This window comes from Numenius arquata, chromosome 1, assembly GCF_964106895.1.
Source record: "Numenius arquata chromosome 1, bNumArq3.hap1.1, whole genome shotgun sequence".
NCBI lineage: Eukaryota > Metazoa > Chordata > Aves > Charadriiformes > Scolopacidae > Numenius > Numenius arquata.
Genome location: NC_133576.1, coordinates 119319633 through 119343728, shown reverse-complemented (window position 1 = coordinate 119343728; position 24096 = coordinate 119319633). Strand labels below are relative to the sequence as shown.

The following is a 24096-nucleotide window of genomic DNA, read 5'->3' as shown; positions in this document are numbered from 1 at the left end:
AACAAGTTTAAAGTACATTGGAGCTCCAGTTTTTGATAGGAAACTAAGAATAGTGATTTGAGCATTTTTTATTTATTTATTTCTTTTTAGAAATTTATGGTTTTTAATGTTTTTTTGGGTGTGACACCTCTGAAGTCATATTCTGCTCCTGCTCTTGCAGACAACAAAGTGCACCTTCAGAAATACAGCAAATTACAAGTTAAACTTGTTTACAAGTTAAACTTGTAAGGAAAAGAAAAATCTCTGAAGGCTGAGTTTCATTCTAATTATTCAGCCTTTAAGCCAAAGTTAATCATGACTATTTCATACCCATTTGTCCTTATGATAATATTGTCAGATAGTTAGAATAGCTCTTCTCCTGCTTTCATTTTAAAGAGAGAGAGACTGTTTCTTTTCTCTGGCTTTGTTTTGGCAGGCTATAGCGATTTTGGCTTCGCTTGCTGGTTTCCCGTTCTGCAGTAGGCTCTCCCTTCCCCTGGGTGTAGGCTTGGGCTTTCTTTGCCCTGTTGCAGTTGCAATTAATCTTCCCTGAATTGGCTAGAACTGCGCATAGCATTTCAGGTAATGTCTCACTACTGCTTATACTCATCTCTTGTAGCAGTAGTTCCACTGGTGTCTTATGTATTACAGGATGACTAAATCTTTGTCAGTCATCTTCTAGTCTGAAAATCACCTTTTTCTCCATCAACCGCAATCTGCTTTCTGTTCCAAGTCCCTCTTTGCCCATTTTCCATCTGAGGGCCATAATGTGACTATTAATATATGATTTGTTTGTTGCTGGATCACTGATGGAACTGCTGGAATTGATGTGAGCCTTTTTGAAGCATGAGGAGATGATTAGATTTTGAATTTACGCCATCAAACTAGCAAGATGACACAATAGTGATTTTTGTTTAAGAGAATGTTTTGCTTGATATTGCCGATGGCTTTTGTGTCTAGCCAGCTTTCTGACCTAAGTTTTGAGAGAAACATATTGCACAGAAATTCTTTCCTGTGAGGGTGGTGAGACACTGGAACAGGTTGCCCAGAGGAGTTGTAGATGCCCCATCCCTGGAAGTGTTCAAGGCCAGGTTGGATGGGGCTTTGAGCAACCTGGTCTAGTGGAAAGTGTCCCTGCCCATGATGTCAACTAGGTGATCTTTAAAGTCCCTTCCAACCTAAACCATTTTATGATACATGATTCTACGATAGCACTCATAGGAAGGCAGTGAGAGCAAGGGGTTGCCTTTTCTAAAATAGCTAATGTCCTGAGACGGGACATCAGAGAAACTTCTTCTGGGCCAGGTCACCTGGCCGACTGCTTTAGCAAATGAATCTGTCCTCAATTTTAGAAGTAAGCATGGTAGTATTGCAACACTAAGCAGGTTAATGCACCCTGTGGACCACACGTAGTAGCAAGCATCAAGAGTGGGGGTGGAATGACACTTGCAGTAAAGCTAGAAATCCTCGCTCACGCGGAGAGTGCAGTATATCGAGTGCCTTCCTTCAGTACAGCGTCTTGGATCACGAGAAGCGTCTGCAGTGGTGCAGAGCTGTACGGGAAATGTAGGAGTATCACTGGAGGAAGGAGAGTGTGTTCATCGAGACTTGTGCTGAGTTCAGCTCATATTTGATGTGAAAGGTAATTACTGTTAGTGTCACTCTGCAAGAAAAGATTTGCCTTAGTTATGTGGCATTTTGCCAGGCTGCCTTAATGCTGCTGTTGATTATTTAATAATGTCTTGTCTTACCCCACTCTGTCCTTGTTTGTGAAGCAATTTAAAAACCTTACGCATTGTTAGGATACTTGATTTACTGTCCCCCAGCTGCCCCATGGCTGTGGAATGAGTATTTTTTGCATTTGAAGAGGAAGGTGGAGGAACCTCAGTGTGAGCCCAGGACTTGCATGTAGGGATGCTGTTGCCCTTGCTGTGTCTTGAACAATATTTATGAAAGACCAGACTCAGGGACTCTGACCAAGACTCAGGGAACGTGGGACTGTAACACTCAAGTCAAACTAGATGTGTCAGCGTCTTCATCAGTTGCTGATCTGTATTTCTTTGAAGGTGCACTGAATGAGCTCCCTTCCTTATAACGGGCATCCAGGCCAAATAATTTAAGTGAAACCTTTCTGGCTGTGGAAATGCTCTTGAATCATTGTGTGATACATAAATGAAAAGGACGGTAACTTTGTGAGAGCCAAATGTGTAGCTTTTGTGGACTTTCTCTGTGTTCTATAGAACTGAACTCGGGTGGAGAGAAGCAATTAGATATCAAAGTCACTAGGTCCAAAAGTGGTCTTTCTCATTGGTGGACATTGCACTGATGGTCATACTGTGTTTCCTGCAGTCCGCTTTGTCTCCAGAGAACTGTCAGCTGCTGGACACGAGGCAAGTCATCTGGTAGGAGAGGCATGTGGGCTAGAGAGGCCTGGTTCATGGAGAGTGAGGTTGCTGGAAATACTGTTTGCAGCTCATGTGATGTGTTGTCATCTGCATGAGCTCCTTCTGTCCTTCAGACAGCCTTTGCATTTGTTGCTCTTCATTATCGCTGTCCTGGAGCATTTGAGCCTTTCCAAGACAGTGAGTCAGGGATCATCTGTCACCACTGCAGCAATCATTTCCTTATTCTGATGGTTTTGCTGATGTGTATTAACCATCCTGTTCACTGGAGTCCTTGGGGCTGTTTAGCTTTAACCAAACCCGTCAGTTCTTTTAGGCAGACCTAGGTAGTTTTTTTAGACTTTTAGGTAGTTAACGGCTATTCAACATAAAAGGCAAAGGCAAAAACCAGCAAGAATGATAAACTTGAGCACACAGATGCACAAACCATAACAGCTGCTACCAGGGACACTAACAAAGGCTAGAACTCTTAAAACATGGGAGATGGGCCGCAGAAGGAACCCCTCAAGTGGTCCTTGAAAAGAGTCAACCAGGGCTTTGTAATGGATGAGAGGGAAAGCAGATTGCTGTGGATCTTACAGGAGGGTAGAGGTTTTATTGGGTATTTGAGGGGGCTGCTGGGACTCTGTAAAACTTCTGTGGGATGTTTAGAGGAAGGATCAAAGGCAGGAAGGGGAGTTGTCAAGGTGGATTGGGGAGGAAAAAGCATGGGAAAATGGAGAGGGAATAAGGGGCAGGTTTCATGTAAGCAGGCTGCTGGGCAGTGTGCCCGTCTGGCCACGGCTACATGGTCACTGCAGTCAGTCCCGTGTCTGTTCCTAACCATTCTCTGTGTGGGTGTGCTCTGTGTTGTGTGTGTGCCTCTGTGACCTGCTAGCAGACTTCAGGCTGGGCTAGGTGGTGAGAACAGGATGAGGTCTGCAGGGGCCAGATGCTGAGAATACCACAGATCTGCAGAAGCTCAATACAGGAGGGGCGTAGGTCAGGAGATGAACACACACAGCTCTCTCTGGCAGCTCGTATGTGTGACCCGTTAGTGAGCTTCAAGTGTGCAAAGCCAGCAAGCAGGAGGAGACCAAAATCTTTAGAGACCTGGTATCGGAGCTGGAACTTGGATGAAAGGGCAGGACGGCGTCTGGGCTTGGATTCTGACCAGATGTGAGGTCTGCAGTGGAGTCTGGGGGACCACTGAATATGTGTCCATGTATGTGAACTCTAAGCCTGATTAGCTGGAGCGGAGAAAGGGATTTTTAAAGTGGGTGATAGCTGCTACGTGGGGAATAAGGAGCAGCATGGACTTAAAATGGGACAGGAAGATGTGAAGGGGATCTGTACATTATTTTCTAGAGATCTGACTAGTGTGTGCCTCTTTCATCGAGAAACAGTCTGTTGTGTCTGGTACAAGTGTGTCATCAGGCCACAGGAAATCTGATGAAATTTTGGTGTAGACACGTAGTTGCTGAGCTGTCATGCAGTAGTGGGTATATATAGTTAATTCAATAAAATGTTTAGCATAAGTTTAAGCTGCGAATTTATACTGATTCAACTTTGCTGTAAGGACTGGCACAATGTGTCCTTAAACCCTATAACCTCATTTGCTATTAAGAGGCTGACTCCTACTGATGGTCTTCGATGCTGTATTGGGCCTGGCTGGGATGCAGTTAATTTTCTTGATAGCAGCCCACATGGTGTTGTGCTTTGGCCTTGCAACTGAGGCAGTATTGATAATCGACCAGTGTTTTGGCTGTTGCCGAGCGATGCTTGTAGAGTGTCCAGGCTTTCTCTATTTCCCACTCTGCCTCTCCTCCCTTTGGGGGAGGTAGCCTTTGCTCGGAGACTGGCTGGGCATCGATCTGCTTGTGGGAAGTGGTGAGTGATTGCCTTTGCGTCACTTGTGGTGGCTTTTTTCATTTTTAATTCCTCCTTCCTTTGCTTATTAAAGTTTTATCCTCTCCCACAAATATTCTTGCCTTTTTTGCTCTTCCTCTGCCATCTGACTGAGGGGGGTGAGCAAGTGGCCGTGTGGGGCTTAGCTGCTGGCTGGTGTCAACCTACTGCAGATGGTCCCCACCTGTAATTGATTAAAAATTGCAAATAAACATTTCTTGGTTTTCCCCATGCTGATCTTATGCTTTGTAGGAATTACAGGCATTTACAGAATTCCACACTTCTTGCAGATCCTGCTTTAAAGTTCCTCTATGTAATGCTGTTATGGATCTTAAGATTAAGAGGTTTAACATGCTGAAACTACTTCCTTCTGCGTTGATTTATAATGTTGCATTGTCTCCTCAACCCTCTGTCTCCCTGTGTGATCTCAAACTTGAGATTCAAGCTCTGTGGGTCTGTAGGTCCTCTTGCTCTACAAATGCCGCACTGAAGACTCTGGCCAGTGAGTAGGGATGGGAGTCTGTCTCAAATGAAATAGAAAAGGAGGAAGCAAACATATGCAGATACCCACTCCCATGTTACGATCTCAGAGGCAGCTAAAATGTTACCATATGTGACAAAGGTATGAGTAGAAAGGAATGAAATCTCTTGTTTCTTCTAATTTACATAGCAGGAAAATTCTATTTTATTGAAAATAGATTCAATCTCAGAAATCAAGTGTTAATTTTCTATTTTATATTCAAATAGTAGTTCAAATTGTTCTTGGCTTTTAAAAAACCCCAAGCCATTCCTTTTATTAAAAATGTCATCACTTCTGGCAGACTGAGCTGGTAAGAATTCATCTAGTCTTGGGTAGCCAAGCCTGACAAGAGTTTGCTTAGTCAGATTTTGTTTCTTTCTTAGCAGTTGTGTGAGTACAGTATATTTGTGATGTGACCAGTGGAGCTCAGACTGCTGTCTGCATTCAGTTTTTGTGCTACATCTCAACTATGTTTTCCTTTTGGTGGTGGTTAAAGCTATAGTTGCTAAAGCAGCTGAGCTGTTTTAATGGCTCACTGCTGCTGAAAGTTCTTACTCCTAGCTGTGTCCCTCCACTAGTGCTGGGTCTGCTGTCCCTGCTGTGAGTCATTTCAGCTCAGGAGCTCAGCAGAAAATTAACGCCTTTGTGTGTTTGGGTTAGTTTTCTCCTGAGCTGGGAGGTGTTTTGTGGATTGCTTCTGTGAGCAACATAACTGGTGTAATACATGTTGTGGGAGGGAGTTGCACCTTCATCTGTAGGTGGTGGTGACCTTGTAGATCAGCTGACTCCATCTTACAAACCACATCTTCTTTAGCTGACTGCATTGACAGCCTCTAAATGAGTCATCCCACTCAGCCTTGAATGGCTGCAACCAAAATGCAGTGTTTTCAGATAATTGAGAGTCAGGAGAAAATTGGATACCTCAAATGGCTCTATCAAAGATTACAGGGCAGATGGCACAGCTGGCTGTTTGCAGAGTCTTCTTGGTCCTGGATAATAGCAAGAAATACATAGACATAAACTTTTAGGAAATGGATAGGAAGGGAATGCCCTAAGGAGTTATGACTTGCTTTCAGCTTTGGTTTCAAACTAATGACTGGTTTTTTCATTAAAAAGTGTGCTGTTTTCCATGACTTGCAAATTTCAACTTCACTTGTTCGTATTGTAGCATATGTAGCAAAGACTATTAAAGTATTCATCTTTCCAGCACTTTCACAGCTTTGGATGTGTGGTTGTAACTGTTGTGAACTTTCTTTATTTTGCAGTTGCTGCGGGAGCTCAAACATCCAAATGTCATTTCTCTGCAAAAGGTGTTTCTTTCTCATGCTGACAGGAAAGTGTGGCTTCTCTTTGACTACGCTGAGCATGACCTCTGGGTAAGGTGAATTGCTTGTAGGTACTTGGCTTAGAGTTTTAGTTGCAGAAAAGGACAAGGTCAGGGAAGATGCAGCGGTTAAAAAACAGTATCGCCTTTTGCCCTGTGTTTGTTGGAAACATTTTCAGTACTAAAGGAAAAGCAGTGGAAAATGTTGGGTAAGCACGCTACACAGTTAATCTGTGACCTCTTTAAGAAGCTAAAAATCTGCATTCAGCTCTCAGGAGCTAGAAATCTAGGTAAATAAATGCAAATATAACCCTTCATTATGGCTAAAGTAGAGTGCAGGAAAACAGAATTGATTATGCAAGTGAATTCCCTTTGAAAAATGACAAACTGATTGGCTGAATAGGACAGTTTGGACTTTTAGTTACATTGCATGCCATTCATGAATACACGAAGTGAGAGTAGTGCCACTGCATGTAATTGAAATTTAATTTGTGTGTTTCCCTGGGAAGAACTTTTTATTCAGCTCATCTGGTGAAATTTCTTATATTTGGGAGGAAGGCTGTTTATTCCTAATTATAAGATAAAGCTTTAAAATATAAATACGTTGAAGGTAGAGCAAATTTGTTTTAAGATATATACCCTTTACCTCTGTTAACTTAGTGTCCTGGTTTGAGGACACTATTTGTGACCTGAACATACATTTGGAATGCTTAAAAAAATAAAATAATTAAAGTAGCATTGTAAAGAATCCAAAATCCCATGCAACCTTAACTTCCTTGAAAAAAGGTATGCGTTTGCCTCAAATTAAATCTGACATACATTTCGAGCATTGGTCTCAATGGAACAAGCATTGTAATACTAACCTTAAAAGATATTAAGAAGATTTGTATCAAAAGGTACAACAGAGGCAATTTGGAATGAGATGGAAATTTTTATGTACGTGTTCATGTAAGAATTGTGTAGTATGAATCATGAGTTGAGTCAAATCATTAGTTAAATTAAAACTAATTTCTTTTGAAAATTGTTTTACTTGTAGTTGGGAATAATTCAGTAGTATTTGCCTAAGAACTGCTATGTCAATTTTCCTTCATCTAAGCTGAATCAGAGATATTTTCTCCCAGTTCAGTTTCTTGGAACTTCCAATAGTTGATATTGAGATTTCGTTGCCAAAATAAAGTAAAAGCAAAAAAAAAAAATACCAAGGAGCTGAAATACTGAGACATTCTTAAGGCCGATGTACAAAACAAAAATCTTGAGGAGATGGAGTAAAGCGTTTTTCTAATGTAAATGTTAAATGTAATGTTTTTCTAATGTAGAGAAAAAACGAGTACATTTTTTTGTTCACTGCTCCCCCATGCTTATGATATGCTAAGCTGCAGAGGCTTAGGAATGCGTGAGGTTTTTTTTGTTTCAAAATGTACCGCAAGGCTTTCTATTTGGAGGATTGTGACTAATAGTGACTTGTCCTTGTTTTGTATTTGGACATTTCTGTGTTGCTTCGTACTTACCCAAAATCACTGCAGAACACCTTTGTTAACAAAATATCAGTAACTTAAGAATGACCCTCAACTTTGACCTTTATGTTTACATGCACATATCTGTATAAACTCCAGAACTCCCCACCTCTACCAGCTCCTGGTTGTTGACTCTATCTTGATGCAAGAGGCCTCGCTTCAGTTGCAGTGACTGGGCTGGGTCTGTGCCCCAGTCAGCTGGCTATGGACTTAAGTCCTCCAGGGCTGAGCATATCTAGCACAGCAGGTCCCAAACAAGGCTGGGAAAAGGGCACAAGGTATATTAGAGCAGGAACAAAAAGGTCCAGGAGAGTCATCTGTCTTTCTGTTTCTGAAGATTCACTTCTCCCTGGGCGCTGCATGAAAGATAACATTTGTTTTGGAGTTAGTGGAAGTGGGAGGTGAGAAAAGGTGAAACTTGTGGCTGTGTCTGAGGGATGCTCATGCATGTGGTGCTTGGCTGACTGGGCAGGGACTGTTGCTTTTCCATCAGTGTTTTTCTCCTCCATGCAGCTCCATTTTTATCTTGGGCAGAGCAGGGTTGTGCCTTTTCCTGCCAGGAAAGTCAAGCTTATGCCTGAAGCAAAGGAGGGCAAGCTGTATGGGCTGCAGCAAGAGAGGAAAGGCAATTTCCCAAAGGGGTTTGAGTAGTTGGGTACCGAATTGGTACCTGGAATGTGAAAGCTCAGGAATGTGGGAAGAACACGTGATGGAAGTTTGGTGCCAGGTTTTGGATGCACAAGATCAGGGCTGTTTTGATGATCACACAAGCGTGAGCCATTTCAGAAAAGAAGTATGAATGCATGAAAAAGTTTGTTCTAGAAATCACCTTTCAAAGGGAGACAAACATGGAAATGGCTACCATTATTGTGGCACACCTTATGCTATTGAGGTTAATGGCACCTTGCTCTCAAGTGCTAAGGCAACATATCCTTTCGGACTCCTCATTGTTGCTAGACGTCGTTGCTTGTGTATGCACTTATGATTGTAAAAGGTTTTTTCTGTGCCTGGCTTGGTAGCTGGCTTTCAGATGGGCAGATTTATATCTTTGCTCTGTCAACAGCTTCTGTTTTGAGAGTGCTGTGCTTTAAAGGTATAGTAAATAAAGAAGGAATAAATCTGGGCTTCTAATTTAAACACTTAAAGCTGCCAATACAGTTTGCAAGAATTTCTGTGTGGCATTAGGTGTTGAATATTACAGTGTCATTACTACTGTAGGAGAAAACTTCAAAGTAAAATAATAAAGAAATTAGGTGATGTACTTTTAATTCTGTGCTGTGATATACAAGGTATCAGCCTATCTTAACAAAAAGAACCCCTGAACAAAAATATCCCTAAAACCTCCAAACTGTTAAAGATCAGTGATCTGCAAGGGAATTTGCTTTGACAACTGTATTGGGTTTGTGTGCCTCATCCCACTGGGAATGAGCGAGCAGTTTTGTGGGGCTTAGCTGCCTGCCAGGGTTAAACCACAGCAACAACTGGTTTCATTTTTGAGAGATTTCCTTGGGACAGTGATCGCTTTACCTCATATAGTATTAATTTTCTAGTACTTAATGTAAACGTTTCTAGTTTTGAAAATTAATGAAAATAGCTTGAAAAAAACCACCTAAGTTGTCTGTGTAAGGAATTGCTGGCAATATTTTTGTGTAATGCTATAGAGAAAAACATTACACTTCTTTATTTTGATTTCTTTTTCCCCTTTACAGCATATAATCAAGTTTCACAGGGCTTCTAAAGCAAACAAGAAACCAGTTCAGTTACCTCGGGGAATGGTGAAGTCACTGTTATATCAGATCCTAGATGGTATTCACTACCTGCATGCTAACTGGGTGTTACACAGGGATTTGGTAAGTTGGATCCACAATGGGTTTTAGCACTGGGATGATGATTGAGGGCAGGATTGTTTTTTATACAAATCACTGGGAAATAAAAACCTTTGTTCTAAGGACACGTACTCATAAGTACATATTTTTATACTGCATTCAGACAGCCTTGATTAGTAGAGCGGATTTTAAAAGCTGACTATGATCTGATATGCTTATGACAGCAAGGTATATCAGATGGCTGTTTTCCCTTTTTTATTTCCTAAATAAACTATTTTTAAAATTGTTTATTTAAATACCAGGCATATTGAGGTACAGAAAATGCCTGTGGTAGTATTACTGCAGGCAAGATAAATAACTAAATATGGCATGTGTGTAGGTGGGGGAGAGGATGATTGGCTGTAAGAACTGCTGAAAAAATAAAAACTCCCTAAAATGATCACTTTTACTTATGAAGGTAACTTTTGAAGGCCATTATCTTCTCCTGGTGTTTATAATCTATCAGAATTACAGCCACGCCAACTTTCAAAGACTTCTGCAAATAAACCAATGCTTATCCAAACTACAGCATGAGCAAAACATTTTGAACATGAGTTAGTGCTTCTTAACCAGCAAATTCTGTTAAGTGTTTTAAATTTGTAAACCTCACCATTTCTTATATATTTGCCTTTGAAATATGCCCATAGCTGGCTCGGCCGGTTCTGTCTGTTGTCGTAAAGTTGGGTAGTTTTCCTGACCCACTTGTCTGTAGCTCTTATTCTTAGAGGTAAATGGAAAAAAACGCTCTCAAAATATGATAACTATCTCTATGTGATGCTTCTAATGACTGAAATTTCATTAGTGCATGGGAGTATCATTAGTTTGACCTTTTATTCCCATGAGTCATTAATACCAGTGCTATTCTATGCTTGGTGCAATAAGTCCGGCTTCCTTATTACTGTCCTAGAGCCACTTTTTGTCTTTGAAATAGCTTTAATAGTGTTCCCGGAAATGTAGTGAATGACTAGTTTTTTGGTTGTTATTTTCATGCCCAATAAATGCTTCTACAGAGTGCTAGTCTCTGTTTAAACTGATGGAAAAAAATTTGTCTTTGACAAATAACATTTTCAGAACTGAAACATAAGGAAGCTTTGCTTTGTTAAAATAATGGTGTGAATATTGGTTCTAGTTTCCTCCTGGTTTTCAAAATGAAACAAAAGCCGCAGCACTAAGGGGAAAAACTCAAAAAGATTGTGGCTTTGTCATGACTCATGAAATAGTGGAGCAAAACATAATGTAGAAATATATAGTGCATGTTTCTCCTTTGACACACTTTGTTTTAAAATAAAATACAACGTCTTACTCTAATGTTCTGTCTGCAGTAGTACTCCTCAGTATATTTTTTTCAGAGGCATACAGAAAACAAATGGCCTGTCATCAAGAATCTAAATTTTTTTTATGTTTTACTTTCTACAGTTTCAGAAAACTTATGAACTTAAGTGTAATTGAGTTTAAAAAGAAAACCATGTGTGTTGTTAACTGGATGGCTCAGGAGATTGGTAATTTATTACAGAGCCTTTCACATCTAGGTCTGTAGATCAAATACAGTTTAAGCTGGCAACTGCGAAAAACTATTACCATTTCATTTTCTGACCTATGTGAAATGAGTTGGTGGTCTCAGTCCAGCATGAAGATTTCTTCCAGCAGAAAAACCACCATCACAATTGGCTATCTTTTGATAATCTGAGGAAGAGACCAAAAGCTTGAGGCAGTCTGAGAGGTCTTCCCGCTGGAACCTTGTCAAGCCGTGTCGGTGAGAATCCTCTAAATGCTGTGCAGGGGCTGCTGTGCTGCCTCATCCATGGAAACCTTTGGGTTTGTTGTTTTGAAACCATTCAGTTTGAGCTGAATTTAGAAGGCATGTGTTTTATGCAGGTGAAAAGACAAAATTGTGTCTGTCAGATACCTTATTCCTTTTATCAGGGTCCCTGGAAATAGCCTGAGAAACTGAAGGGATTTTACCTAGTGTTTTGTTTTCACACGACAGGGGCATATTGGTGCAAAGTTAGGCTTGCAAGTTGGGGCTTCAATAGCATGTATATTCTGATCCAAAGCAAAATAACTGATGTTAATGCTTGTTCTTAGATGTGGTTTCTGTTCCAGGCTACCTGTAATATTAGCCTTCATGAATATCGGTGTTAAATAATCAATTTTACCTCCTGATTGGATGGCTGGACAGATTTATTATGTTTCTCCTACTGTGCCTTTAAAATGATAGGTGTTGCTGTAGTTTCTAAATGTTTTATGTTTCCCTAGATTTAGATGTGTATGTACAGATACACGCACAGAGCTGCTTAAGCAACGTGCTTGCTTTCATTTCATATACTAGCTATTATAAGAGTGATGGTGCTTGGAGGTGGTAGGAAGCTAAAGAATATAGTACTTTAGCAGAAAAATCTGTTCTTTGCTACATCTCTCCCATAGGATAAGAAAAAAAATACAGCATAAAGTAACTCCTTTCTTACTAGCATCCACAAATCAGGCAGTAAAACTCAATGGCTATTGAAAGCACATAAACTTAGACTGAAATTTGTCTTCATAATGGTGGAATTGAGGAATTTTCATTCATGCAAGATTTGGATAAAGTGAGTATATTCTGTATGAAACAGTAAAAACTGTAGGAAGACAATAATTGTCTATTGTGTTTTTTCTAGTCCGAGTTCATCTTTTACATAGGAAATGCATAAAAATCTTAGCAATAACTTAACTATTTAAATAGTCAACTGTCTTCGCTGTTCTTTTTCTTTTGCTGGTTACATGAAAGCCAATTCACGGTTTCCATCAGAGCAAGGGAGGTGTTGATTATATTTGTTATCTTTGAATAGTGCTGTGCTTGAGCAGTTAGCTTTCCATATGTCTTTGAAACATACCAGTAAAATTTTTCAACAAATAAATGTCAGTCCTTTAAAAAATTCTTATTTGACTTGCATATTCTTCGGCTTTTTTTAATTCCATGACTGAGAGCAATTGAAAGCAGATTGTTTATTCATGCTCTGACTGTAGCAGGAAGGAAATAAGAACACTTCATGTAATTACCACAATGTGCATCAATTATAGTTTTAATAATATTTTGAATTTAGTTATCAAGCGTGCTTGAAACCTACTGCATTTTGCTGACTTCTCCTAGTATTTTTTTCCACTTTATGATATCCAGCTATCAGGCTTCTTCCTGTGCTCAAAGTGCTTATTCCACATTAAAAATAAGCATAAGCAGAAGACTGGCTGTATATCTGCTTCCATCAATCTGCCTCCTCAATAGCATGAGGAAGAGAGGATGGACTTGGCGGTATGCTTGGAAGACTTCTTCAAGTGAAGAGCTCAAAAATAGAGGACCCTTTGCATGGTACAGCAATTAATATGCCATACTTGTTAACATTTAAAAGTCCGTCTTTATTTGATATTAGTGTGCAGGAGGCCTGCCCACACAGTGAGGATCCAGTCTCAGCTGAGAGATGAGCACCCCTCCACTGGTTTTGTGTGGCAACAGAAAGATTATTCTGCAATTAAAATCAATAATATATTTAAAAAATAATAATATTGCACGGAAGCTACTTAAGCACTCATGTGGTACAGCTTAAAAGCATACCACCAACCCCCTGACTTCCAAAAAAATCCCACCCAAAACTACCCTGAAACAAAAAAAACCAGGAAAATCTCACAGCTCTTGTAGTACTGAGACACCATGATGAAACTTTTTTTTTCTTCACAGATTTTCAGACTAAATTCCCTGGCCTATTTCTTTGTGGATGGTATTAGTGGGTGCTAGACACTTGGCAAGCCAGATACAGAAGAGGGGTCTCCTGCTTCCCAGTCCCCTCCTCCTGTCTCTTGCCAAAGGAATGACAATCTCTTAGCCTTTGTCATTAAATTCCATGTCCTAGTTAGTCTGGGATTGTGTCGCTGCGGATGTGACCATTCGCAAACTGACACTAGCACAGGATACTGCAGCCTATTTAATGTGTTCCTAGGGTACAGCTCAGCTGAACTGCTGCTGTGGGATGAGCACTGTTTTTAATAAGCTTTCAAGCTGACAAACTTTAATACAGTTGGAAAGGAGCTTCCTGGGACCTGGACTATTCCCAAGGATACCTGCTGCCAGGTTTGGGATTAGTGGGAACGATCAAGATGTTCTTTTAACAATAAATGAGGAGAAGCCACTCTCAGGGTGTTTATTTGTAGACAATGTCTTAGTCACTTTACAGGCTCTGGCTGTGAATCACTTAAATATGTGCGTTAGGCAAAGTTAAATATATGGAACTTTTACCCTGCCGATTTACCATTTTCCGCATTAGAGCTTTTGAATCCAAGGATGTCTCCCTCACCGATATTCAAGGATTACTTCAGAAATACAGGAATGCCCTTTGGTCCTGCTCTAGTGCTTACAAAACTGGTCATTTGAAGGAATTAACTTGAATGCTTAAAAACAAATAGTAGGAAAAGCTGTGTGCATTACTTGAAAGAAGTTGGCAGCTTTTAAAAGCAGAGTGGTCTTCTACCCTATTTAAGTATATAAACAGATAATAGGCATTATTTCCCAAAAGGTATTATAGTGACTTCTTGGTGATTTGCTTCAGAGGAGGGAAAAAAGCAAACCCAAAACCCAGCCCAAACCCAGTCACTGTTTTAATTGTCAGCTGTTGCATTTCCCAAGATTTTTGTTTCCAAGGTGTTTTTCATTGTGTGTGTGCTTTGTTGGGACCACAAAAGAACAACGTGTCTGGCAGAACCTTGTTTTCTTGCATAGACTGTAACAGCGTCCTTTCCTGTGAGTTGTAATTTACTATAATTCTAAATATTCTATAGTTAAAATAACATTATTTAGTGTTTCTTAATGCTGCTGTTTGCAGGGAACCTGACTACTCCCTTGCCTGCCGCTCTGAGCATTTTCTTTATGTTTTAGGTTAAACTTTCAAACCAGTAACTATTCAAAGTGTAGAAATGATCAGAAGAGACTGCGAAACGAAGTACTTGATGCTCATACCAGTGATGTTAAAAAAAACAAAACAAAAACAAAACCAAAAAAGCCCAAACCCGACTCTCCCTTCCCACCACCACCAAAAAAAAAACCAAAAAACAAACCCACAAACCCCAAACAAACTTCCTTTTTCAGAAAAAAAAAAAAAAAAAAAAAAATAACAAAACCAAAGGCTATTGTGCAAATGAGAATCCATTTGGCTTGCTTTCTTCTAGGCCATTGCTGCTGGCAGTGGCCTGTTAGGTCAAGCTCTTGATCAAGTAACGTCTGTCAGCTTTGTAGAAATGCAGATTTGAAGCTAGAAATACAGCATCTATTGCTGCAGTACTGCCAGCCTTCCAATCAGGAAAGTAGAAGGCATACTAGTTGGAGATCTTCGAATTCACCATAGAGAAGCCTATAGAGATACATAAAATCATTTGCTTAATATAAGGAAATCATTGTGAGGCTGCTCTCTTTGAAAGGTCATAGCAATCAGGGGAGGTTCCTGAGGGGAAAAAAACAAATGTCACTCCCATCTTCCAGTAAAGGCAAGAAGGAGGATCTGGGAAGTTACATGCCAGTCACTCTTGCCTTAATCGCTGGGAAGGTGATGGATCAAATTCTACTGGAAGCCATTTCCAAGCATTTGAAAGACGTGGAGGTGATTGGCAGTAGTCAGCATGGATTTATGGAGGGGCAATCGTGCTTAGCCAACCTGAAAGCCTTCATGGAATCTTGGAATTGTCAGAGTTGGAAGGGACCTCTGGAGATCATCTAGTCCAACTCCCCTGCCAAAGCAGGATTCCCTAGAGCACATTACTCAGGACTGCATCCAGGCGGGTCTTCAAAAATATCCAGAGAAGGGGACTCTACCACCTCCCTGGGCAGCCTGTTCCCAGTGCTCTGTCACCCTCACCGTAAAGAAGTTTCTCCTCATATTTAAATGGAACTTCCCATGTTCCAGCTTGTGCCCGTTGCCCCTTGTCCTGTCACTGGAAACCACTGAAAAGAGTCCAGGTCCATCATCCTTCAACCTACCCTTTAGGTACTTGTAAGCATAGATGAGGTCTCCCCTCAGCCTTCTCTTCTCCAGGCTTAAGAGCCCCAGCTCTTTGAGCCTTTCCTCATAAGGGAGGTGCTCCAACCCCTTAATCATCTTAGTTGCCCTACGCTGGACTCTCTCCAGTAGTTCTCTGTCTCTCTTGAACTTCAATGAAAGGATGGAGTAAAAATCCAAGATTTATGATAATGTGCGAGATGAACAAATACACCTGAAAATAATTTTTATCCAAGCAACTAGTATTTGGCAAAAATGGAAAAACAATCCTAAAAGTCCTTGATAATCTTTTACCACATGATGCTGTTAGATTCCTTTTTATAATAAGATGAAATGCTGAATATGGAACTTTTGGTAGATGTTTTTCTGATTGCAAGTAAAAAGTTTGTTTATAAACTTGATTCAAATAAAAATAGTGGTGCAAGGAGAGGTCAAAAATCTCACAATTTCAAGAACATTTTCCAAATCCATTTCTTAGACTTCTGCTTTTATTCAAAGCCTCATTTGTTTGATGGTCAAGTCCAACCTTCTCTGAGTATCATAAAGATGAGTAATGCTTTTTAGCCTTTCATTATCTTCTGCAGGTGTTTCCAAAGGGCCTGACTATATCGGTTTGTCTGATGTACCGACTTCTGTTTTGTTTGTTGGATCCTAAATTTAGTTTATCAATAACTTCCTTGCTTCTTAGCTGAGTAGTTCTTTTCCATAAATAATTCTTAAAATAATTAATCCTCTGCAGTGATAAAGGCTGAGTCCCACAACCTTGTCATTTACAACTGATGGTGATACTGGAAACACTTTTTTGCTCTATTCATGAACATATCTTGTTCTGAAACTACAGTAAACACAGTCTTTGTCTGAAGTTTAAATGGAAGATGCAGGTGGAGCAATGTATATATTAGAAGAACTTTGCTAATTTACCTAGCCAATAATGGGGCCAGACCTAGACAGGCTTACTCTTGGACTGTTACTGGCTGGAGGAAATGCGGGTAAAGCTGCGAATTTGGAGTTCTGTACTCAGTGGAAACTTCTATATTGAAGAAGTACAAGATGCAAAAAAGAAACGGAAAAAGTAAGGCTGCTTATTTAACCACCAGATGTCTTAGGGACAGCACAGAGTTATGTTACTTGATTATTAATATTTTAGTGAGAGGTTTTTCACTTACCTGCTGCAGAACTGTCAGACACGAGCAACAGTAGAAGCAGAGTATTTTTTCGTGACATTTCTGCATCATTGTAAATCAAATAATTTTTAACCTGTGATCTCAGCCCAGTTAACAGGTAGTGAAGAGCCCTTGCGTAAGGGGAACTGCAAACTACAGCCTGAAAGTAAATCATAGTTTTTCTTCATATGGCTATAAATGCTGTTGTGAAGACTACTGCTTTTGTTTTCTCTCTACTTCTTCCCCTGTCAAATCAAGGCAGGCCTTTTCAGTGCCTTTCTTCAAGAATTTATGTCAGTGTAGTAGCTTTTGAGAAGTTTGTCCTTGTTTGATTGAACATACATTTAATAACAGCACCAGAAACCCATCTGTCCACATATTGCATCATGACTTCTAAACTGAAAACAGGGTGGTGCTTTAGAGTTTGAGATAGGAGAAATGATAGCATTGCTACTACAATCTGTAGGAAAAACAGCTGAAAAACTGCAACTGGTGTTGCATGTTCCACAATAAAAAATGAGAATTATATGGGTGTAATGTAACTAATATATTGAGGAATATCATTCATATATAGATACCTGATATATAGATCACAGAATCACATGGGGTTGGAAGGGACCTCTGGAGATCATCTAGTCCAACCCCCCTACCAGAGCAGGTCCACCTGGAGCAGGTTGCACAGGAATTCGTCCAGGCGGGTTTTGAATGTCTCCAGAGAAGGAAAGGTGTTTTTGTATCTGTGTATATATATAAGGACTTTTAAAAGTAGTTTGAATCTGGTTGTACTGTTTTTAATAGCAAAAGTCCTGCCCGAATTACATGAAACTTTGGGGATGCAAATACATTAACTGAGGGCAGACTATACTAGATTTGTTTCTTCTCTGAGACTTTAAACTTGTTCTCTTGTTATTAGTCTGGTTTTTAATGTGCTGGCTTTCCAAGACGGCCAGATACCTGATTATGGTGCTGGAAGGAGAGTAATGTAAGTAAGCCTTCGCTGTTTGAAGGCTTGCTCAGTCATCTCAGTGCATTGCCACGCAGTAGCTGTAGGGAAACCAGCTGAGATAACTCTCATATCCAGACATTTGGGGTTGTTCAGCCTAAAGAAAGGGAGGCTGAGGGGAAACCTTGTCGTTCTCTACAACTACCTGAAAGGAGGTTGTAGAGAGGCGGGGGTCGGTCTCTTCTCCCAAGTCACAGGCGATAGGACAAGAGGAAATGGCCTCAAGTTGCGCCAGGGGAGGTTCAGACTGGATATTAGGAAAAATTTTTATGCTGAAAGGATTATTGAGCATTGGAATGGGCTGCCCAGGGAAGTGGTTGAGGCACTATTCAAAGGACGGGTGGACGTAGCGCTTAGAGACATGGTTTAGTGATGGTTTTTATGAGAGTTAGGTTGATAATTGGACTAGATGATCTTAAAGGTCCCTTCCAACCTAGACAATTCTATGATTCTATATAAATACAAATAGAGGTAAGACTTCTACAGAGGAAAGGCATTCTAGAAACTTCAGTTCTAATTCCTCTAATAAAGGTAAAGAGCTGTACTAGCTAGATGGAAAAAGTATCAACATAGTTTTTGGTTCTGACATGAGAGGGCCGGAAGCTATTTGATCACAAACTTGCCTTTGAAGTAAGCTTAGTCAATAAAAACCCTGCAGTAGGATTTAGAAAAAACCCTAGAGTATGATTTTTTAGAAACACTTAAGTGCAGTTTGCTGGTTTAGTTCTGTTGGGTTTTTTTAATACTAACTACTTTAAGGCTGTGGCAAAGTTATCACTGTGTAAAATGCTGTGGAAGATAGGAATATAAGTTGTTCAAAATACAGGAAATAGCTGTAATAATTTTGTCTGCATCCTGCTGTCGAAAGAAAATGCAATGATCTATGCGAATGATCTATACTCATAATATGGAGGAAAAGTTGAAAAGATAGTAAGAAAATATTCCTTTGATTAAATCTGAGCAGTTTCAAAGTACTCTGAAAAATTCACTTTATAAACAGGGCATGCTTATTGCATATAAAAACTTGCTCTGTATGAACTCCCAACTTCACCTGACTTGCTCAGAACACGAGTGGCACAAAACATAATCTTTGGGGTGTTGTTTGAAATACTGTGTTTGTTCTGTGCACAAAGATGCTTTAACGAGTAAGCACGAACAAAGCCTAGACAACCACTGGAAAGTGCATAGTAATACACTTTTTTTTTTTTTTCTTCAGAACAGGGGGAGCTATGCGTTAGTCAATACAGGTAGGGTGATATGGAAGTGATGAGAGTACTAATTAAATGAAAACCAAAAATAAAATAGGGCTGTTAAGGAAGGTGCCGTGGGCTACCACAACTGCATGCAAACCAAAGAGTAAATAAGGCAGTTTTCTTCCGTTGTGTGAAAATATTAGAAAGTATGAGGTTACCAGTGGAAGCTGCTCCAGCGAAATGAGTGAGCAAAAATGGCACTTGATGGTTTTATTACCCATTCAAAATCCTTACTTGTGAGGCAGAACTCTGAATTGAAAAAGGAGATGGAATTATATCTGGAATAATTCAGTTTCAGTGCATGCTCTCTCTCCTCCTGCATTTGGTCCTGCTCTGATGTGTCCACAGCATCCAGAGTCATCCTGACCTATGGATGCAGTAATCACTTGTGTAGTAAAACACACAGGAAATAAATTTCTGCAAGACTATTTGTTTTAATTTATTAAGTTTGTTATTACACTTTTGAATGATGTATTAATGATACTTGACATGTTAGATTTCCCCAATCTAATAATGGTTTTGCCTATGATATCCACCTTTCCTTCTTTGGAGGCTTAGTACAGAAAGTCACGCCTTGCAGCTTTTTCTGATGTACATTTTTAGGGAGTGGGAGGGTTGGCTTGGAAAGTGTAATTAGTTTTTTTAATTTCACTTTCAATTCAGTTCCAATGAAAGTGATAGAAAAGCCTGTCTATTAGGCTTTGCGCAGGCTTTAAAAAGTTATGTTGCCCCAAGTTGGCAGTAATTGAGTGACAGCAATGGAAAGAAATTCTTGGAGTGTGTTCAGTGCATAAAAATGTAATAGTAAGGCCAACAGCTTTCATCAGGCTGAAACAGAGATAAAATATGGTGATGGTAACTAGCAGAAGGCCTCCCTGGCATAGATACGATGTCCCTCTGTCTTCTATCCTATCCAAATACTCTCTGTACTTTTGAAAATTTTGAGCATGTGTGCTTTGATAATTTAGGGTTTTATTTTTGTTTAGTTGTTACTGGTAATTTTAACAGTTCCTGTTTTTAATGAGAATTTTATTTAGATGCTTGATTTATTGTTTTTTTTTAAACAACTCTGAGATGTTTTTTATAAGAAGATAATTAACAGGAAGTATTAAATTAGTTTTTCTTAATTTTCCAGTGCTTTTCACAATTCATTTGTTTTTTAATTAAAAAGAAGACTTTAATGTTTAGATTTAATACATGTTCAGTTCTGTGGAGCTATTGTTTGTGGTGGTCTTTTCATAATAATTTATTTTAAAGCCCCAAATCAGTAAATGCAACTGAAGTTATCTTAATTATGAATGCATATCCTTGAATTCAAGGAAATAAATTAACTTCAGAAAAATGCTGATATTATCATTTTGAATATGGTTGTATTGACACTTTCATTGTGCTAAAGTGCTATTTAGCATTGAAGTTGTCATTTTTATTCAAAGTGGAAAGAGAATGGAATTATTTTCTTTAACCAAAAAGTGTTCAAAAAAAAGTCAGTTCCAATCCCTAAGAATGCAGTAGGGGAACATCTCACCTTGATAATAAGGAAATGCTTTGGTTTATGTTACCATTACTTGAAGATCAACAAGGTTGTTAAGGTGGATGTACCTTAAGAAGCATAAATGTTTTGCAGTTCATAGACCTTGAGATGGGGTGTGAATTTTGCAAGGCTACCCGAAACTAGGTTTTTGCTGCAGTTTTTCTTGTCAGAGGATGTAACTGGGAAGCGATAAACCACAGCAAAAAATTTCTACCACTATATCACAAAAGTGCTCTTGCAAGCAGGCTACAACTTGGTAAAACCTTGCAGTTGTCTTCCAAGACCTTTCTGATTTCTTTTTTCCCCATGCCATTGTATGACAAACTTCACAGCAAGACCTTTTTAACTTGTGTTTCATGCTTAGAGAAGTTGTATTTTTTTATATAATTGCAGGGTTGTGCATTTGAATCTGTTCCTATATTGTTTAATATAATACTTTGAAGTCTAAAATATTAAAAAGTCATTCGTTCTAAATCTTAATAGAATCATTACTGAGGCCATGATTGCAAAAGCAAAATAATTTAGGGGCAAAAGCACTTTGCTTAGTATTGTTCTCTTAAACTACTCTTTTAAAAATGAATTGGTTTTAATGAAAACCAGTGTTAAACTTTTTTCAATTATCTTGTCTCATCACAGGTAGAAATGGGTAGGATGGCTAATTCTGAAAATTGGTGGCACAGCCATTAATGATGCACAAATTAGGGGTTAACAAAAGTCACTGGTGTGATTCACCCCATTACTGTAAACCCTTTACTGAGTAATGTTTTAGTAGCCAAACTCTTAAGTATGGGATTATCCAAATGGAAATTGGTTAGGATGATACTAAAACCTTATTAAAAGGTGCAGAGTACCGCATGTGGGTTGTGGCAATCCCAAGCACAAGTACAAGCTGGGTGGAGAATGGCTGGAGAGCAGCCCTGAGGAGAAGGACTTGGGGGTGTTGGTGGATGAGAAGGTCAACATGAGCCAACAATGTGCACTGGCAGCCCAGAAAGCCAACCACATCCTGGGTTGCATCAAAAGAAGCGTGGCCAGCAGGTCGAGGGAGATGATTCTGCCCCTCTGCTCTGGTGAGACGCCACCTGGAGCACTGTGCCCAGCTTTGGAGTTCTCAACACAGGAAGGACATGGACCTGTTGGAATGGGTCCAGTGGAGAGCCACAGAAATGATCAGAGGGGTGGAGCACCTCTCCTGTGAAAACAGGCTGAGAGAGCTGGGGTTGTTCAGCCTGGAGAAGAGAAGGCTCCGGGGAGACCTTATAATGGCCTTTCAGTACCTAAAGGGGGCCTACAGGAAAGATGGGAAGGGACTTTTTATCAGGGAATGTAGTGATAGGACGAGGGATAATGGCTTTAAACTGAAAGAGGGTGGATCTAGATTAGATATTAGGAAGAAATCCTTTAGTGTGAGGGTGGTGAGACACTGGAACAGGTTGCCCAGGGAAGTTGTGGATGCCTCATCCCTGGAAGTGTTCAAGGCCAGGCTGGATGGGGCTTTGAGCAACCTGGTCCAGTGGGGGGTGTCTCTGCCCATGGCAGGGGGGTTGGAACTCGATGATCTTGAAGGTCCCTTCCAACTTTAACCAATCTATGATTCTGTTAAAATGGAGGTATAAAGAACGTGAGTCTGTTCATAAATATACATGGGACTACTGCAAACAGTTAATAAGGGGGGGGGGAAGGTAGCATCTACATTATAATATCATACATAATTCAAAGGAACTTTTGCTACTTATTGATAGGTATGTTTAAAACCAACCTTTGAAAACTTCCAAGTTCAGGAACAGCCTCATAGCAAAAACTATGTGGAGTAGTAGTTTCTACAGACTTGGTTTGATGCTAGAAGTAATTTGTATGAAAGATGGCAAAGGCTAAGCTCTCAAAAAATGCCAGTTTTTTTCCGTACTACTTTGGTGAGTAAAACTTAGTGGAAGGCATTCCAGCAGAATGCCTTTCCTGGAGCATGAAAAAATGTCCTCTGATTTCTAGACATCTATTATGCGGACATAGAATAAGTAATCATCTCCTGCTCCTATGAATAATTTGCTGTGAGCAACAGGAATGCTGTCTTTTTTTGATATGATCACATCTCATCAAGACATAAAAATTATACCAATCTATGTTGTTTGCATTTTTTTATCTTCAAAATAGAAAACCAAATAAATTCTAAAGTCTGAGTTTCCCCTCTGATTTAACACAAACATTTTCAGTGTATGTTAAGCAGCGGTATGTGACTGCAATGTTTGTTCAAATGGAACAATGATTAAAAAAAAAAAAAAAAGATGAAGAAAGATGGAAAAAAATAAGTAGCTGTCCTGTAGGAAAGACGTGATGAAAGCATGGCTCATAACCTTGACATGAACCAGTAGCCTTACACAGCGAGGCAAATCCAGATACCATACTGGGATTGTACAAAGTGGAAGATGCTGTGCAAGGCGTGTGAAATGATCCCTCCCCTGTATTTAGCGTTAGAGAAGCCTCCGCAGGAGCAGTGTGTATGTAATTTGGAGCACTTGAGTTCAAATAGGTGGCCCAAGGCAGAACAGCTAGAGGAAAGCAAGAAGAATGATCATACATCCAGAAAAAATTACCTACTAGGAAACACCAAGCCAGAGAGTGTTCTTTTAATCTGGGTGAAAGGACTGAAAAGAGATGCAGATCTTCAGAAGTGTAAGAAGTCCTTGCAGTTAAGAAGCGGGTGTTTAATCTTTCTGTTGATGTATCGGAGGCAATGAGAGTAACCTCACATGTTGTGTTAGAAGCAAAGGAAAAGCCCTGCAATAGAGAAGAGAGGAAGAGAATAGATTGCTTGGGAGTTGTGCAGCCTTCATCATCAGAGACTTTAGGATTGGGGTGAACAGAGAGTGCTATATTGTGTTAGGTCAGGTGGATGGAAGAAGGTGACTTCCTGAAGTTCTTCGTAAATCTATGAACCTGTTGATATAGCCTCTGGTTTTTTTAGCTCCTTTTATTTGAAATTAGCCGCCTCCTTAGGATTTCTGTTTGCACTTTGCAAATAATGATAAAATTAGAAGTACCTAAAAATATTTCAGTGAGGATCTTTGTTCTGTCTTCAGTAATAATAGTAATTAAACGCACAAGATTAGCATTTGTCTAGAAATCATACAAGGAGTCCGACAAGGCCAGATCTAGGACGAGATAAGATCTAGTGCTGTGCCATGGTTGCCAACGCCATTCATCCATGAGAATGGGTTATTCCCCTGCTGCTGAGGTGGGCTGTCGGGGGGTGGTGGTGGTGATTGTTCTTAAATTTTGTTCTGTGGGATTGTCAGAACGTTGTTTTGTTGGTCTCGAGTACTCAGCTGTACATCGCTGCACGGCTCTTCACATTCAGTTTAGGATCATAACAGCTCTCTCATTTGCATTTGTCTCACATGAGCAAATTGTTTTACTTGAAAGTAAGAGTAAATATGCCTGTATTAGAACAAAAATGAGACACTTCAAAAAAGTTGATCATTTGTAGTTACATTAAAAAAGCTGGTTTTAAGTAATGTGTTTTCAGAACAATATAAAAATTGCTGAAAGATTTTTCTTCACTTGCTCAGCCCAAGTGATTTGAATAACCACTTTGAACTTTCATTTTCTCTGGATAATTAAAATTAAACTGAAATTTAACAAAT

At 39.7% G+C, this 24096-nt stretch overlaps 1 protein-coding gene across 2 annotated transcripts in view; it reads left to right on the top strand.

Annotated features, from left to right (window-relative positions):
* Nucleotides 1–24096, top strand: part of CDK8 (cyclin dependent kinase 8) — an 84427-nt gene that overhangs the window by 33395 nt on the left and 26936 nt on the right. For both annotated transcript variants that reach the window (XM_074146200.1, XM_074146192.1), the window contains exons 3-4: nt 6054–6164; nt 9336–9476. In XM_074146200.1, coding sequence (XP_074002301.1) covers nt 6054–6164; nt 9336–9476 — 252 coding nt within the window. The remainder of the gene's footprint in view (nt 1–6053; nt 6165–9335; nt 9477–24096) is intronic.